The sequence below is a fragment of the Rattus norvegicus genome, chromosome 3 (genome assembly GCF_021556685.1).
Source record: "Rattus norvegicus strain SHRSP/BbbUtx chromosome 3, alternate assembly SHRSP_T2T, whole genome shotgun sequence".
Classification (NCBI taxonomy): Eukaryota; Metazoa; Chordata; class Mammalia; order Rodentia; family Muridae; genus Rattus; species Rattus norvegicus.
In genome coordinates, this window is record NC_141536.1 from 22087531 (window position 1) to 22104540 (window position 17010).

Here is a 17010-nt window from a genome sequence, read left to right on the forward strand (position 1 = left end):
CCCAGTCCCTGGCTTGAAATCTTAGACTATGTTAAGTGCAGAGGGGTCTAAGTACAACTGAGCATGCATTCTTTCCTCTCTGCTCCAGGCTATAGATATAATGTGACAAGTGGATTGAAGTTCCTGCCACCTACATATCTCCTCAATAATGGACTGGTGGCTTGAGTAAGAATGCTCCAATAGGCTATCGTGTTTGAATGCTTAATAACCAGGGAGTGTAACTATTTGAAAGATTACAAGGTCTAGTGCATGCCTGCATGCTATCATGCTCCCTGCCATGATGATAAACATCTTAAACTGTAAGCCAGGCCCAATTAAATGCTTTCTTTTGTAAGATTTACCATGGTCATAGTACCTCTTCATAGCAATAGATCACTGACTAAGATAGACTGTAACCTAAAATAAATCCTTTCTCCCTTAAGGCTGTTTAGTGGAACAGATAATACAAAGAGCTAAAACAAGTTCACCTGGACCAGGAAACTGGGTGGAAAAGGCCAGAAAGGCTGATGATGAGGTAAATCATAATATTCAGAAAGTGTATAAGGCAGGAGAGATGAATGTTAAGACAGTAAGGAAAACAGCTTCACTCAAACCTTTCTCATTATAATGCAAACCTGTATAATAGAAATACTTGCAAGAAGCATGGAGCACAACAGCAGTGGCTCCAGTACGCAAGCATGCATAAGCATTTCCCAGTATCTCTAGTCCTTACAATCACTGTTTACTGTGTCTATGCTACAAAAAACCAGACATCTCTCAGCAACACAGTGAGGATGCAAACAAGCCTGCACTTGTTCTACTGCATAATAATTTGAACGTGAGGAATACTATGGTGGCCCACTCCACTGAAGACCAGCCATCCTACACAAGTTACTGTGTTGGTCAGGCAGAAGAACATAAGGCCAGGGTCAGGATAAGAGTCAGTGGCCCGGCTCCACTTAGTCTTCTTATGGATCTCATTCCTAAAATGCTTTTGGTTTGGCTGTGCTACATCAGGCCTTTCACACCTGGGGCAGACTAATGAAACTGTTACAAGAAACAATCTCTGTGGCTAAATCTGCTTATTTTCTAAGTCTTCCTCTTCATCTACTCTCTAGCCATACCTAAGCCTCACATGGATGAGCCTAAAATAAAAGTTACTCTAAGATTGGGGATATAGAAGTAGGGTATAATGGTGCACGCCTTTAATCCCAGCACTCAGAAGGCAGAGGTAGGTGGATCTTTGTGAGTGGAAGGCCAGCCTGGTCTACATTGTTCCAAGCCAGCTAGAGCTACAAAGTGAGACTCTGTCTCAACAAAACAAAACAGCAAGGTTTAGAATACTTACAGCATGATTTCATTTATATAATAGCAAGAGGCATGAGAACAAATGAAGATACTGTATAGGAAGCAAATATGGTAAAAATATAAAATAAAGCATGAATTAAAACAATCTATAGTTGTGCTAAATAACAGTTATCATTATTATTTATTTTGTTTTTTTGAGACAGGGTCTCACTATATAGACACAGGCTGGCCTATGCCTTCTGAGTGCTGGAATTAAGGGGTGTGCACCACTATGGCCAACTTGTGGTTATTTCTAAAGAGAGAAAGGATGAGTGGAACAGTGAAGGACACACAGAAGCTTGCAGAGAAATACTGTTCTCTTAGCCTGAATTATACACAGGGCATCAACAGTTTATTACATAGTTTACCTCACCCTTATTCTTATAAATCTGTAAAGTCTATAAAGTCCTATGTGGCTATTAAGAACAACAATAAAAACCTACTCTCATGACCTTGGTACTAACTGACCTTCCTGTAATGTTCTCTAAGTAATGACTGGTAGTATCAGCAACTCAGACACTCAAGCCAGGAACAAAGATATTCAGTTTTGTTAGTCCCCCCAGCATTTCTTCAGTTTGTCCAACCTCCACTCGCCATTACTCTTAGCAATGCTACCATCATTATGCTGCTAAGCCTTACCATTTGAATTCAATGGCTGGGACCCACATGGTAGAAGAACTGACTCTTGAAGGATGCCCTCTGACCTCCACATGTATGCAATGGCACATACAATGCAAACATATGGATAAAAATAGAGGGATGGAGAGAGAAGATAGGGTAAGCAGTCCTTAATAATTGTGCTTTGCAAAGGCTTGTCAGATGATCCTGGGCTGAAGACTGATGCTCCAACATTCTGAGGAATTAGGGGGCTGTCCAGGTAGTCAATTGTTTACACTTGACTCCTACTATTTGAGAAGATATGTTTAGTGCTTTCTATATATATACTTGGGCAATGGTTAATTCGTTTTCAGATTTCTGATGTGGCTGAAGACTACTTTTAATCTCATGATCAAACCCAAGTTGTTTAAAATTGAGCGAGAGGTTATAGAGTGGTTATATAGGTCTTCAGATAGCATTACAGGCTAAAATCTAAACATAATGTAGGGATAGAATCATAATTCTTTAATGATGGTAGAGTACTTTATCTAATTGACAAATATGATAGACTGGAATGTCATTTGTATATCATAATGTGTAACTTACATGATATGGTTTGTTCAATATATGTCTGGGAGGTTTTTTGTTTTTTTTTGTTTTTTTTGAAATTGGACAGAAAAGGTGAGGTGTAGGGGCAGTTCTGATACTAAGGTCCTGTTCTCCAATTGGTTCTTGATCTATCAGTAAAGAAACCATGGGCCAATTGCTGGGTTGAAGGAAAAGGCAAAAGCCAAGCAGGCATGTGAGGTCTGAGGAAGAGTGGTGGTCTGTGGCCACTCCTATAGGCATGTGGTCAGGGATGTTTAGCACAAAGTTGCTAAGGTGGGAGGTGCAGAGATAAGAATATTGTTAAGAATACAGTATCTTCCAAGTGGGAGATGATAGCACCCAGTAATTGTGCCAAGAAGGCGAGTTGAAAATGAGCAACCTGTGTGTGTATCCTTTATCCATGGATTCAAGGGAAACTGGGTGGGTATCGTGGCCTCTTCCCGGAGCTTAGGCAGGGTAGCAAAAGCTACATGCTACACTCCTCCAAGTCTTTAATGTGCCAGTTCTTTTACTTGTCTCAGGGTTTTCCTGACTGAGATTCTCTCTGCTCATCCTTCCCTTTCCAACTTCAGCAGGGTATCATCAGGTTTGAAGGAGGCATTCAGATCCCATGAGGAGATCCGATCTGATGGCCTGTACAGGCTCCCACTGCATCTCAAAGACTTCCTTCAGTGCACTTATCAGAGTTAGTGATTATATACTGACATTATTACTGGTAAAAATCTGTCAAACTTTTCAAGACGATATGGCTCAGTAGGTTAAGGCACATGCCAACAAGTTGTACAACCTAGTTTGAAATAAACAACTTTTTAAAAAAAGATTTATTTATTTTATATATAAGTACACTGTAGCTGTCTCAGACACAACAGAAGAGGGCATCAGATGTCATTACAGATGGTTGAGAGCCACCATGTGGTTGCTGGGAATTGAGCTCAGGACCTTGGAAGAGCAGTCAGTGTTTTTAACCACTGAGCCATCTCTCCAGCCCCCATAAACAACTCTTTAAAAAGAAAAAAAGAAAAAAAAAAAAAGGGAAAAAAAGTAAAAAGGAAAAGGAGGAGGTCATGTCTTACACCTTCTATCTCTATATCCCTGGAAGGGGCTAAAGAGATGGCTCAGTGGTTAAGAGCACTGACTGCTCCTCCAGACTTCCTGAGTTCAATTCCCAGCAACCACCTGATGGCTTAGAACCATTTGTAATGGGATCTAGGATCTGATACTCTCTTCTGGTGTACATGTAGACAAAGCACTCATATACATAAAACACAAACAAATAAACCATATATATTATATAAAGGGAAATAAATAGAATAATTTTTCATGGCAGATGATATGGCTCAGTAGGTGAAGGCACATGCCAACAAACCATACAGCCTAGTTTGATTCTTAGGACCTAACCAGTGGAAAGACAGAACTGACTACTGTGGGTTGACTTCTAATCTAATATACACACAGATACACAGACAGACACACACACATACATACACACACATAAAGAATAAAGAAGAGTCTTTCATACTCGGTTATTATTGTTCATCTATCTATTCTCAGAATTTAACACAGGCCTAAAGTTTTTTATACTGAGCAATCCATTTCTTTCAACCAAATCAAAAACAAAATAAAAATGATATTAAGTCCGAGGAAAATTCTGGGCATGTCAGTGACTGTTAAACGTTCTTCTACTCAAGGTCTATTATGTAATAGTTTAAGACATGATATTTTTCTTCATGGAGTTAGGGACTGAACTCAGGGCCTTATACTAAGCATGTGCTCTACAGCTGCACTAAATTCCTTAGCCCATAAGACATGGTTAGAACAAACAAATCACATGCTTTGCTTTATATGGGTACCGTGGCACATGCTTTTAATTTTAGCTACTTGGGAGACTGAGGTTAGATAGTTCTAAGTTCTAGACCACCCTAAGCAATTTAGACTAATCAAAACCAAAATATATAAATACTATGTTTTGAGAATTCCTGTTAGGATACTGTTTTCTTTTCCCTATTCACCTCTTCCACTTCTTAAAAAAAAGAAAGAAAAAAAAAAGTAAAGAAATGGAGGTCTTACATTGTTTTCAAAGCCAGTCTCAAATGCCTAAGCCTAAGTTCCTAGACTACAGGTATGTAACACCACATCTGGAAATACCATGTTTTCTGTTCAGTAACCTGGGAAGCGAGTAGCTGCTCCCCATGAGTACAATTGGGCTAGAACAGGAAGTGGAACCTGTGGGACACAGGAGGAAGTCCCTGTTCTTGCTCCTGATTTTACCTTTTGTAGGTCAATGGAAAACTGCTGGATGATCGCCTGGAGCTCTTGTTCCTTTTGTTCCAGGACTACAATCTTATGTTCTGCACCTGCTTTTGAAGCTGTCAAGTGGTCTCTTCATTAAAAGAAAGCAGACAATGAGCAAATTTTGATATTTCCTCTATTATTCTCCAAAGGAAGAATGCATATGACTCCTTACATTTCAGGCTGCAAGTGTTATTACAACCACACTAAGTTTATTTATCTTTGTGAAAAGGCTCCTTGGCTTTTAGAAGCAGAAGCAGGAAGACCACCCAGGTCTAAGCAATGAATTCTGTCTTTGAGTACTCAATAACTTACAACTCAAGTCAGATTGTACTGCTTAGCAGGACTAGAATAAACTTGTGCCTATGCAGGGGAGGGAGAGAGAGTCAGTGCTGTGATGAAGTAGAGGGCCTGAGGCCTCGGCATGTAAGGATAAATCCAGAAGCCATAAATCCAGCACTAAGATAAAGAAGTTGTCATGAGCAATGGGGACACGTGGGTGGGCTTTAGCAACGCTACACCAACACCTCTCCCAAGGGCCCCACAGACCAAGCAAGAACCTCTGTTCTTCCAGCGTTGCGCAATGTCTCTGCAATTCTTGTAGTCGCTGGCTTAAGTCAGATGACAACTGATTAGAAGTCACCAACTCCTCCTGAGTACGATTAAGGTCCCTGGTTCGTGCATCCAACTCGTGCTCCATCTTCCCTAAACATTCTTCTTTTTTTAAAAGCTGATAAGAAGACATAATGTCCCATTAGGCCACAGCCAAGAAACACACTTTAAACAGATGGTCCGACCACTGAGGAACTTGCTTCACAAGCTACCTGAATTCAATCCCTGAATTCCATGCTGCAAGGAGAGAATGGATTCCTGAAAGTTGTCCTCTAACCATAGACAAGTTATGGCATATGCTTGCCTCCCCCCCCCCCCCCCACACACACACAAAGAGAATGACATTTTTGTGGGATGAGAATTGGGCTGCATGTATAGTTATTAAAAAAAAAAAAAGAAGGTAAAAAAGATACATTTCAAATAGAACTTTCCTACTTTGAATAAACCTAACATGTTGCAGTGTGGCTAACATCGGAGACTCTAAGGTGTTTCCAGTCTTGCAAGTGCTGATCTCTTGAGGCACACAGGCTCACTGCTCATTAGTACTCTTACTGAACTTCTACAACCGAAACACCTACCATGTGCTTCACTTTGCTGATTTCCTGTTGCTGGAAACCCTCTAACTCATCAATTTCATCTCTCTTTTGAAAAAGGCTCAAGCTCTGGTTCTTTACTTCTTGTAGCTGAGATGTTAGAAACCTTTTTTCCTATAAGAAGAAGACACCAGCTTAGGCAACCCAAGTATTAGAAATCTGTACTGTACAAGCAGAACTTTTAAAATTAGCTTTTAAACTGTGTAACACACACACACACCTGCTACAACACATGTGTAGAGGTCAAATGAATAACTTGTGGGTTCCAGCGATGAAACTCAAGTCACCAGTGCCTTTTCCCATTTCTCCAGGCCCTAGCTAGACATTGTTTTGGGACAAGTTTTGCTATGTTGCAACTAGCTGTTCAATGGTCCTAGGATATCACCTTTGTTTAGCCAAGAGGCTCTCCTATCTCCTCAGCACTAAACCTTGAGCAATGTTCTGGTTCCTCTAGTTTTGTTAGGCAGCATTCCCAATGTGGTTACAGGGTCAATCAGGATCAAATACCAAACAGATAGTAGAACCAATTTACCTGTGAGGTAAAAGGCACTAAAAAGAGGAAGAGATTATAAGAAAAACCCTCTCAAAGTATCCATCTGAACCAATAGTCCAATGGAAATTTAATTTTTTTGGTCATGGGATTAAGGAAATCAAGGAACACCATGTAGTCAAAGTTGAGGAATAAACATCTGAAGTATACTCTAACATCATTCTTCCTGTTCCCAAGTGCCACTCAAAGTCAGAGGGTACAAAGCCCAGTTAATGCAGCAGGCATCAGCCTTTGAGTAAATAAGGAAAAGGATGAGGGTAGAGAGTACAACAGGAAGAGCCAAATAAACGATACCCAGCATGCCCATTCATGAGGAAGAAGAGGCAGGCTACGGAAGTCATTCCAGTCTCCTAGTGTCCTGCTTTAAGGTACTACCATAACTAGTACTGAAAGCTGGGTACTGGGGAGAACAGTCTCATTTTGGCCCAATATATGAGATTTATTTTTAACATGTTTATTATTTGTGTGTGTGTGTGTGTGTGTGTGTGTGTGTGTGTGTGTGTGTGTGAACATGGGCTTGTGTGTACCATGGCTATGTGTGCGGCGGTTCTCTCCTTCTACCATGTGGTTTCTAGAGACTGAACAGAAGCATCAGGCTTGGTAGCAAGCACCCTACACACTGAACCGCCTTGCCAGTTCCCACTTCTGACTTTAAAAGAATTTTGAGGTGGCTGGATCAGTGGTTAAGGGCATTTATTGCTATTCCAGAGAAGCTCTCAGCACCTGGGAACTAAGGCAAGTAGCTATGTGACTCTAGTTTTGGGGGGTCCGATTGTTCTGGCCTCCATGTGTGACCCATGTTGCATAGAGTCACACAGACAAAAATAACACACAGCATTTAACAAGCTAACAAGCGATTTAAAAAAAAGAATAGAATCTGTTGTTAGGGCTGGTCTTGAACTCACTCTGTAGCCAGGGCAGGCCTTGACCTTGCAATCCTCTTGCTTCAGTCTATTGAGTAGCTGAGATTACAGGCCTTTACCAACTAGTGCTGGCTGGAGAAAATAGTTCTAAACCATAAGATGATGCCAGCATGCATAAAACAAATGACTGACCTTTTCAAGCTGTTCCATCTTTTCTGACCATTCCTAAAACAAAACAAAATGAGAAGTAAGGCTTCCAGAGAAGAGAATATGCAATACTAAGACTTTCAGAAAACAACTTGCTCCTAAAAGTCATCATCATCATCATCAACAACAACAGGAATGGCATACAATAACATAAACAAACAAAAATACCCAATTCATTCAATATTAAGAAATTTAAGGGCTGGAGAGATGGCTCAGCGGTTAAGAGCCCCGACTGCTCTTCCAGAGGTCCTGAGTTCAATTCCCAGCAACCACATGGTGGCTCACAACCATCTGTAAAGAGATCCGATGCCCTCTTCTGGTGTGCCTGAAAACAGCTACAATGTACTCATATATAATAAATGAATAAATCTTTAAAAAAAAAGAAATTTAAGAATATTAAGAAAGCTAAATGTCCTTAAAAAAAAAAAAGAAAATGAAATTTACATAAAATTCTCAGACACAATACAGGGCACTCAAGTCCTTTACTCTTCTGTGTCTCCAAGGAACACTGCTGTTACTTCTTGAGAGTGGGCAGCTAGGATCTACTGAGTTGGGTCACATGGCTGATGTTTAGACATTAATTTACTGAACGTCTTGGGCAGTAAGACCAAGAGTATTTGGTAATTGTCTGCACTCTTGCTTGATTTTCTAATATGTATTATGCCCTCTGGTGTGTGACAAAGGAGAGGGGATATTTGACTCCTCATTCACAAAACAAAATTCAAGGGAAATAACACTGGTACAAAAGGTCCAATCATATTAGCTGTAAAACAGTATGTACTATTTTTTGATTTTTTTTTATATTTCTATACATTCACACACCATAGTTATCTGTTGAATACTAGTAGATGATGCTTTTATATTTATATACTTCAAAACAAGCCAAGCATTTATCTACAGGATTATCACTATGAAACACTGACGTTTACCCTAATTTAAAACACTACTAACTATATCAAATATAACATACCCCACAGTTACTGTGATATTATTTTCCCTTTTACATGTTTTGTTTTGTAGTAACTAATTTATGTTTTTGGAGACAGGGTTTCATATAGACTGGGCTAGCCTTGAATACCTGATCCTCCTGTATCAACCCAAGTGTTGAGATTGAAAGCATGCACCACACCTGGCTTATTTTTCCTTTTATTGCCATTCATGTAGCACCTTGCCATTGCTGTTTCTATGGGGATCAAAAGTTCCCTTCTGTCTATACCTGATTTTGGAGAAAGGGTCAGAAGGGCTATGTGAACTGCTGTGAGTAATGACCAGTAATTATATTGGAACAGGTAGGTGCTTGGAGGTGTAGGGTTGAGGACAACTTTTTAGAGGGTGAGATCTTTTTTCTTATTTGTAGGTTCACTAGTAGATTATGGATACACCACTTTCCATTTCTATTTTACAAAGATACATAGAGAGAATAACTCTCTCACATTCTGGACACATTTCGTGATTAAACTGTCAAGTCTGATTTCCTAAGAAAAGGCCAAATGAATCCTTAAAGAACATAAATTCCTTTTCTTCTAGGTCAGAAAGACTTTTATCAGGTCTGTGTCATGATTTTTAAATTGGGTCCCTAAGTGAAATCTTTTCTTAGCCTTGGGCAGTACCACATTTAAATACCTGGTCCTTCCTGGCTAATGCCAAAGCCAGTCCTTCTGCCATTTTGGCTCTGTTGGCTTGGAATGTTTCATTCTGTTCTTGAAATTTCCGCATGGAAGCTGTTAACAAAAGGCTCTATTTGAGATATGGAAATACTTCAGAAACAGCATGATGAACAGCTCATGTGAGCAGTTTACAAATGTCACTAAATGGAACAAGGAAGGTCACAGACATAGATTATGACCCCGTGAAAAACTCAAATTTCTATGACCTTTCTGCCCTGGTAAGGGTCTGGGTCCTTCCTTTTGCTTTCTATAATAGTAAAGATATCAAACAGTAGCTTTTTGAGTGGTATCATGACAAACACTTAAGGTAGGTAGGCAGAAAACACCAAGGCTTCTGTGACGTGACCTCTTCACCAGAATTGAAAAATGAAATAAAAATCAAAGCCAGTAACAACAACAACAAAGTTTTATTTAGTTTTCTTCTGACCTCCTGTAGCACACTTTTCTTGGATGACAATACACAAGGAAAACATGAGTTGGGATAGGTAGGTCAATTTAACAAAATGTATGTCCATTTTATTGTTGATATAGTGATGTCAGAGCTGCTTTATAGTCAATATAACAATATGTTATGAAACTATGTTGAAAATATTCTCCTAGGTTAGACCCAAGGGCCAGGTACTAGATTGTACGAAAACCTAAGGGCAATCAGTAAGTGGGTCAACTAGATAAAGACAAGTACAGACGATCCTCTCTAAAGTAGTATATCTACAAGACAACACAAATGTGTTTACACTTGCTAACTTTCAGTCAAATGTCACATCAATCTTATTAAAAACAGTATAAAATAGAGATATGAGTTCTGATGAATATATATAATAATATATTAATTCATTTAAAATGCTAAAGCCTAAAAAAGATTAAAGAAAGCAGAAAAAAAAAATACGTACAATCCTGGTGTTTTTCTAATGCAATTTCAAGCTTCTCTTTTATCTTCTGCAAGTTTCGGACCTGTTCAGCATAGTCTTGGGTGAGGAGGGTGATGCACATACCAGGAGTGGACAAACATCAGGAAAGGAAGTTAATTAAACAAACAAACAAATAAACAAACAAAAAAAGTGAATGAAAATGATGATGATTTTCTTAACCTGAAAACCAGTCCTGTTAAGAAAAGCTAGGTAGAAAGCCTCCCATTAACAATGAATGACACAGGCAAATGGGAATATTACAAACTTTCCATGGTATAAACAGTGAGTACAAACAGGTAGATTTGTTTAGCTTTGACAGAAAACAACAATTAGGCTAGGCCTGGTCATCAGAAATGCCCTGGTATAAAAAACCCACCATCATCTCCATTCTTCTGTTCTAAGTCTCAGTGTTCCTTTGGTGGTTGGAATAAGAATGGACATAGACACATATATTTGAACATTTTGTCGTCAGGAAGTTGGACTATTTGAAAGGATTATAAGGATTAGGAGGTAGGACCTTATTGGAAGTATATCACAAGGGGTGGGCTTGAGATTTCAAAAGCCAGGTGGAGTGAGTGAGTGAGTGAGTGAGTGAGTCAGTCTGTCTGTCTGTCTCCCTCTGCCTATGGATAAGAATGTAACTCTCAGCTACTGCTCCAGCAACTGCCTGCATGCTACCATACTCCCAGCTATGATGATAATGAACTAAATTTCTGGAACTGTAAGGAAGCCCCCAATTAAGTGTTTTCTTTTATAATAGTTGCTTTGGTCATGCTTCTCTACATAGCAATAGAACAATGACTTAAGACAGTTCCCATTCCCTGTGGCCCTTAGTAGTATGGCAGATCAAGGGTAATCACGAAAAGCTCACTTGCAACCATACAAGTGAACAGCAGTGGTTAGGTAAATAGCAAACACCTTAGCATAGAACTGCCTTTATGGTGTAGGTGCTTAATCTCTAGATTGGTGTAGGTGTTCCCTTTCTATATAGGAAATGAGTGGTACATAGGTTACCTCAAAGGTGAAAGAATTATCTGGGGTGCCAAAGAAAACAGTATGCTATAATATAAAAGTAGAGAGTAGTTAAAATCTCAACTTTGCCAGTTCGTAGCCAAGAATCTTAAGTAAATTGTGGATCCAGAATATTACTTATTTTAACTGGTATTAATAACATCTATTTCTCTCTCTTTTGGGGACAGGGTTTCTCTGTGTAGCCCTGGCTGTCCTGTAACTTCCTTTGTAGACCAGGTTGACTTCAAACTCAGAGATCCACCTTCCTCTGCCTCCTGAGTACTGGGATTAAATGTGTCTAATTACATGTCAGGCCTAATTACATATATTTCAAAGGAAGCATTAAAGCAATCTACACATTAAGTGCTTGGCACACAGCAATGAGTAAAACATAGCAGCTATTGTTATTACTCATACAAAGCCAGTGACAATTCCTAAGATGTTAAGTGGACTGATGAATGTCAAGGTCAACCACTCTCTTTCTGTATTGGGAAAAGCACTTACTAACACTACAAGTGCCTTCCCAACATTAAGGAATAGTTATTTCACTTTGAATTACTGGTGTTTACAGGTATCAAGATAGAACAACCAACTTTAGGATAGTTGTACAAGATACTAACAACTGACTTTAAGCAGACTGGAGCTAGGTCTGAATCTTAGTTTGGATCCCAGCTTTACTACTCACTACTGTGCACCTTATCTTGGAGACCCCAAGAAGCTGATCCTGAGGGAAAAATGATTAGTAACAGTGTGAACAATGCTATAGACCTTTGACAGCTATAAAAATCTATTTTACATACAATCCAGTGAATTTTAGTTTAACTGCTTTCACCCCAACAAAACTGGCAAAAATTAAGGAACAAAAGGAGACATATAAATCATGAACCATTTCACAGAACGAAGCTATCAAAATATGTCCAGTGTCAAAAACAATATAAAACCTCACAGTTCTATTATGAACATGTCTTGTTTGGTTAAAGGATATAATGGGAGTTGTGTAGATTATAAACTGAACAGAATAAGAATTGAGTAAGAATGGCCTCCAGAGGCTCATATATTTGAAAGTTTAGTCACGCAAGGAGCAGCCCACTTTTAGAGGGATTAAGAGGTACGGTCTTGACGGAGCAGGTGCGACCCAGTTGATGGAACTGTGTCACTGGGGGTGTTCTTTGAGGTTCAAAGGCCCATACCCGGCCCCCATTGTCTCTTTTTGTGTTCACACCAGGATTTAGGTTTCTGCTTCTTCTCAGGACCACACTTGCCTGAAATCACGCACTCCACATGATTACAATGTAAACTAATCCTCTGAAACTAAGCAAGCCCCCAATTAAATGTTTTCTTTTTTAAGAGCTGCCTTGGTCATGCATGGTGTTTCTTCATAGCAACAATAGTACAGTGACTAAGACAGAGATGTAATGAGAATTACATCTCTTAAAGATGCAGGTAATAAAGTTAGGCAAACCAGTAAAAAGTGGCCTCAAGCCCTGGAGCAAGACTCACATGGGTGATGTGAGCTACACTAAGTAGCAGCCCAGCACCAAAGCACATGGATTCAACATCTGCTGATCATTCCCTATTGTACACGTAGTGGTCCCTATAATTTTGCATCTGAAAGTAAGCTATGCTAATGGTGGAACATGGCCAAATCTATTCTACAATACTTTTCTCATTGTAAAAAAAAAAAAAAAAAAAAAAGAGTCTTCAAACTCCATGTTTTGTTTTTTTTTTTTTAAATTTTCTGTGCACATGCATGCATCAAGAAAAACTTTCAGGTTCTTTCTTTCCTCCAGTTGGGTCCCAGGGATCAAACTCAGTTGTCAGTCTTGGCAGGGGTCCACTGATCCTCTGAATCATCTCTCTGACTCCCCTACCCCTCCAGGATCTTGCTACGTAACCTAGGCTGGCCTGAAATCTAGAAACTTCCTGCCTCCCTGAGTACTACTATCAAAGGCCTGTACCACAATACCATCCTTTATATGGGCTTTAAATATTTTTTATAGCTGAGACTAGAAACTCCAGGAACCGAAAAATAGATGCTTTTAAAAAATAAAAATTTCTGATTAGGAGATCAAATGTTATGTGGAAGTTACTATAGAATTACCCTGTAAAGCAGGCTTATAGCAGGGGAGGGGCACTTGGCCTATATCTACTGTCTATGGTTTCTAGACACATACCAGAGAGTCTGGCCTCTAACTTCCGTATCTGTTCATTTCTTCTCAAAAGCTGGGATGACAGATCTTCTCTGGAGCTGCTTCCATCGGAAGCCTGTTGGGACGATGAAGGACAGACCAGTTCATGTGTGTTCTAGCCCTGTGAGCCAGCACTAGTTAGAAAAGCAACACCTCTTCTTTAATGTTTATTCCATTTTAGTTGACTGTAATCACTAAAGCCTTCCTAATGAGGCCTTACTCCTTCATCTGTAAAGTGAAAGTGACACTACCTTCCTGAGTGACATGAAGACCATAGGTGCTGTTACACAAGCATATGTCACATAAGTCTATGCTGGTGTAAGCTACAGCAATAAATACTGCCCTTTGTGTAACAGTATAGAATACATAATTTCATTATGATCATATTACATCAAAAATATAATACAAGGGTTGGGGATTTAGCAGGGCCTAGCAAGCGCAAGGCCCTGGGTTCAGTCCCCAGCTCCGGGGGTGGGGTGGGGGGAGGATATAATACAAAAAAAAAAAAAGAAAGAAAGAAAGAAATCACTTTGTCTTCTAAAGACTTGAGTTCCTGGAATAAAGGGGGTAGGGCCTTTAACAAAGAACCATAGTCTTGTGTATGGCTAAGACTTTATCCTGTATTGATAAAGCTTCAGTATCTCCATTTACAAAACAAAAGGTTATTAAAATGCATCAGACGTTCACAGAGAACATGCATTCAATAATTCAATATATGAATAGGCATCTACTTTCCGCCTCAACAGTCAGTTATTTTAAAACTTGTAGAAAGTTGTGTGTGGTACTGTATACTTTTAATTCCAGAATTGGGAGGCAGAGGCAGGTGACTCTTGGAGTTTAAGGCTAGCCTGATCTACATAGGCTGTTCTAGGACAGACAAGACAGTCAGACTCTGTCTCAAAAACAAACAACTTATCAAACCAGGCCTTAACACCCAGCTCAGGAAGCAGAGATGACATATCTCTGAGTCAGAGGATAGCCTGGGTTATATGGTGAGATCCTGTCCTTAAAACAGTAACAACAACAACAACAAAACCCTCAAAACTTAAAAGTCTATGCATATTACTATTACTTTGGATAACATCTGTTTATGCTAAGACATAGTTTACTGTTGGGGAAGAGGTTTCTTTTTGGTTTTGAGACACAGTCTCATTTTGTAGTTCAGGCTGGCCTTGAACTTGGTTGTATTATTGCCTCAGCTTCTTGAGTTCTGGAATTACAGGCATAAGTCACCATGCACAGCTAAGATTCTAACCCTTTGTTCCTTGATTGTTCTGCATTTATTTATTTATTTAAGGATATGTATGTACATTTGTGTGGAGGTCAGAGGACATTTGCAGGAGTTGGTACTTATCTACCATATGGGTCCTAGGGATCAAAGTTAAGTAATCAGGTTTGGCAGCAAGTGCTTTTACCCAATAAGCCATCCCTGCAGTTTGGATACTCAGACTCTTTTCTTTTCTTATCTTTTCTTCTTTTTTAAAAAAGATTTATTCATATATAAGTACACTGTAGCTGTCTTCAGATACACCAGAAGAGGGGATCAGATCTCTTTACAGATGGTTGTGAGCCACCATGTGGTTGCTGGGAATTGAACTCAGGACCTCTGGAAGAGCAGCCAGTGTTTTTAACTGCTGAGCCATCTCTCCAGCCCCTTATCTTTTCACTACTATTATTACTTCTTCTGATGAAGAACAATGAGTTGAAGGAAGTAGGGTGGGGTGGGATGAGTAAAACAAAGTAAGCATGTAGCAAAATGCCTTAAGGAAAATCACTCATTTGTAAGCTACTTACAAAATATTTTTTTGAAATAGGGGCTGGGGAGATAGTTCAGTGGGTAAAGTACCTGCTGTAGAAAGGCTTAAGTTCGGACCTGCCAGGTATGGTGGTGCATTCCTGTGACCCCTGTATTGTGTGGGGGGCGAGAAGACAGGCAGACACCACAGCAAAATGGTGAGCTCCAGGTTCAGTGGGTAAGAGCACTTGCTGGGCAAGCATGAGAACTTGAGTTGAATTTCTAAGCACCTGATAAAATACCAAACATGTCTGCATATATCTGAACCCCAATGTTAGGGGAGGAGGGTGGAGACAAGTGGATTATAAGAACTCCTTAGCCAGCCTTTACAGCTCAAAGGAATTTCTAACTGAGTGAGAGACCCATTCTGAAAGAAGTCAGAGAGCAAGTGAAAGAAACACAATTTCCTCTTCCCCTTTGCATGTGTGTGCACCTAGGCACCCACATACATACACAAAAACACAAGACCAAAAAATAAAATAAAATAAAATAAAATGGTAGGGATCAATAGAGGAGGATTCCCAAAGCTGACCTCTAGCATCCACATATGCCTGCATGCATAGGTAAGTATGCCTGCACATATATGTGCATACTTAATGGACATCACATACACATGTGGGGGCAGGTAAACAAAATTTAAAAACTAGAAGAAAATTGTTTTACTTTTTTTTTTTTTTTTTTTTTAGACAGTATTTTCCTATGTGGCCCAGTCTGGCCTTGAGCTGAAGATCTTCCTTCCTTAGCCTCCCAAGAACTAAGATTATAGGTGGCACCCTTATGATACCTGAGTCTTTGGTTTTACTGAAAGTTTCAAAACTCCATCAAAGTAGGGAGAGTGGCCTAGCAATCATTTCTCATTTGCCCCTCAAATGTTTGCTTCTTCAATTCTCATTTTGATAAAGTTCAAATAACAGGCATCAGAAACTTTCGTTCTGAACTCTAATACACATTTCTAAAGAATGCTATTTTTCTACTTAGGCAGAATTCTGTTAGCACAACAAACAAAATAATACTAATAATACCTCATCTTTTATACTGTTTTTCAGTTTATCTCCATGATGGTTTTATAGGCGGATGAACAATTGCCAACCCATTTTAAACATTTATTTAACTGTTCAGGTACTTGCCATTCAATCTTTACCAGGAGCCAGTTTCTTTCTTTCTTTCTCTCTCTCTCTCTCTCTTTTTTTTTTTTTTTTTTGGTCTGGTACTGAGTAAACCTAGGAACCTAGGGCTTATAAAAAGATTCTGTACTAGGGATTGAATCTAGGGCTTCACATATGTTGGTAAAGTGCTCGTCCAGTGAGCCTTACCATTTGAGGGTCAGTGTCAAGGGCAGTTAAAAGTCGTGTGTGGAGTCACGGCACCTGGGTTCAAGTCCCAGTTTCACCATTCTTAGCTGCAAGGACCTGATGTGATTACCCAACTGCCCTGTGCACTGTTTCCCTCAAGGCGAACTGTGACAGTGACTGTGACTGACCTTACAAAGCTGTATGAGGAGTACCTAAAGCAGCATTTGTCAGCCTCCGGAAGAGAGGCTGCCACACATTACTCCTATTACACACCGCCTTCTACTAGTGCTCTTCTCTGTTTACACATCTGTAACAGATGACATTGGTAGCTTAGATGACAGAAATGGACTTCTTAGTTCTGCAGTTTGAGAATGGCCCAGGGAAATGGCTTTAGTTCTGCACTTTGAACAGGGCCCAGTCAAAGTTTAGTGTTTGGTAAGGGCTCACTTTTTAGTTCATGGATGGGCACCTTTTGGCTACAACCTGCATGGTAGAAAAGAAA

General features: G+C 39.6%; 1 protein-coding gene across 9 annotated transcripts in view; it reads right to left on the minus strand.

Annotated features, from left to right (window-relative positions):
- Positions 1–17010, minus strand: part of Golga1 (golgin A1) — a 46995-nt gene that overhangs the window by 25492 nt on the left and 4493 nt on the right. For 8 of the 9 annotated variants that reach the window (NM_001395022.2, XM_087652832.1, XM_087652834.1 and 5 more), the window contains 7 exon segments: positions 4801–4912; positions 5382–5551; positions 6012–6140; positions 7632–7664; positions 9270–9367; positions 10204–10278; positions 13407–13497. In NM_001395022.2, coding sequence (NP_001381951.1) covers positions 4801–4912; positions 5382–5551; positions 6012–6140; positions 7632–7664; positions 9270–9367; positions 10204–10278; positions 13407–13497 — 708 coding nt within the window. 9 annotated transcript variants of the gene reach the window in all.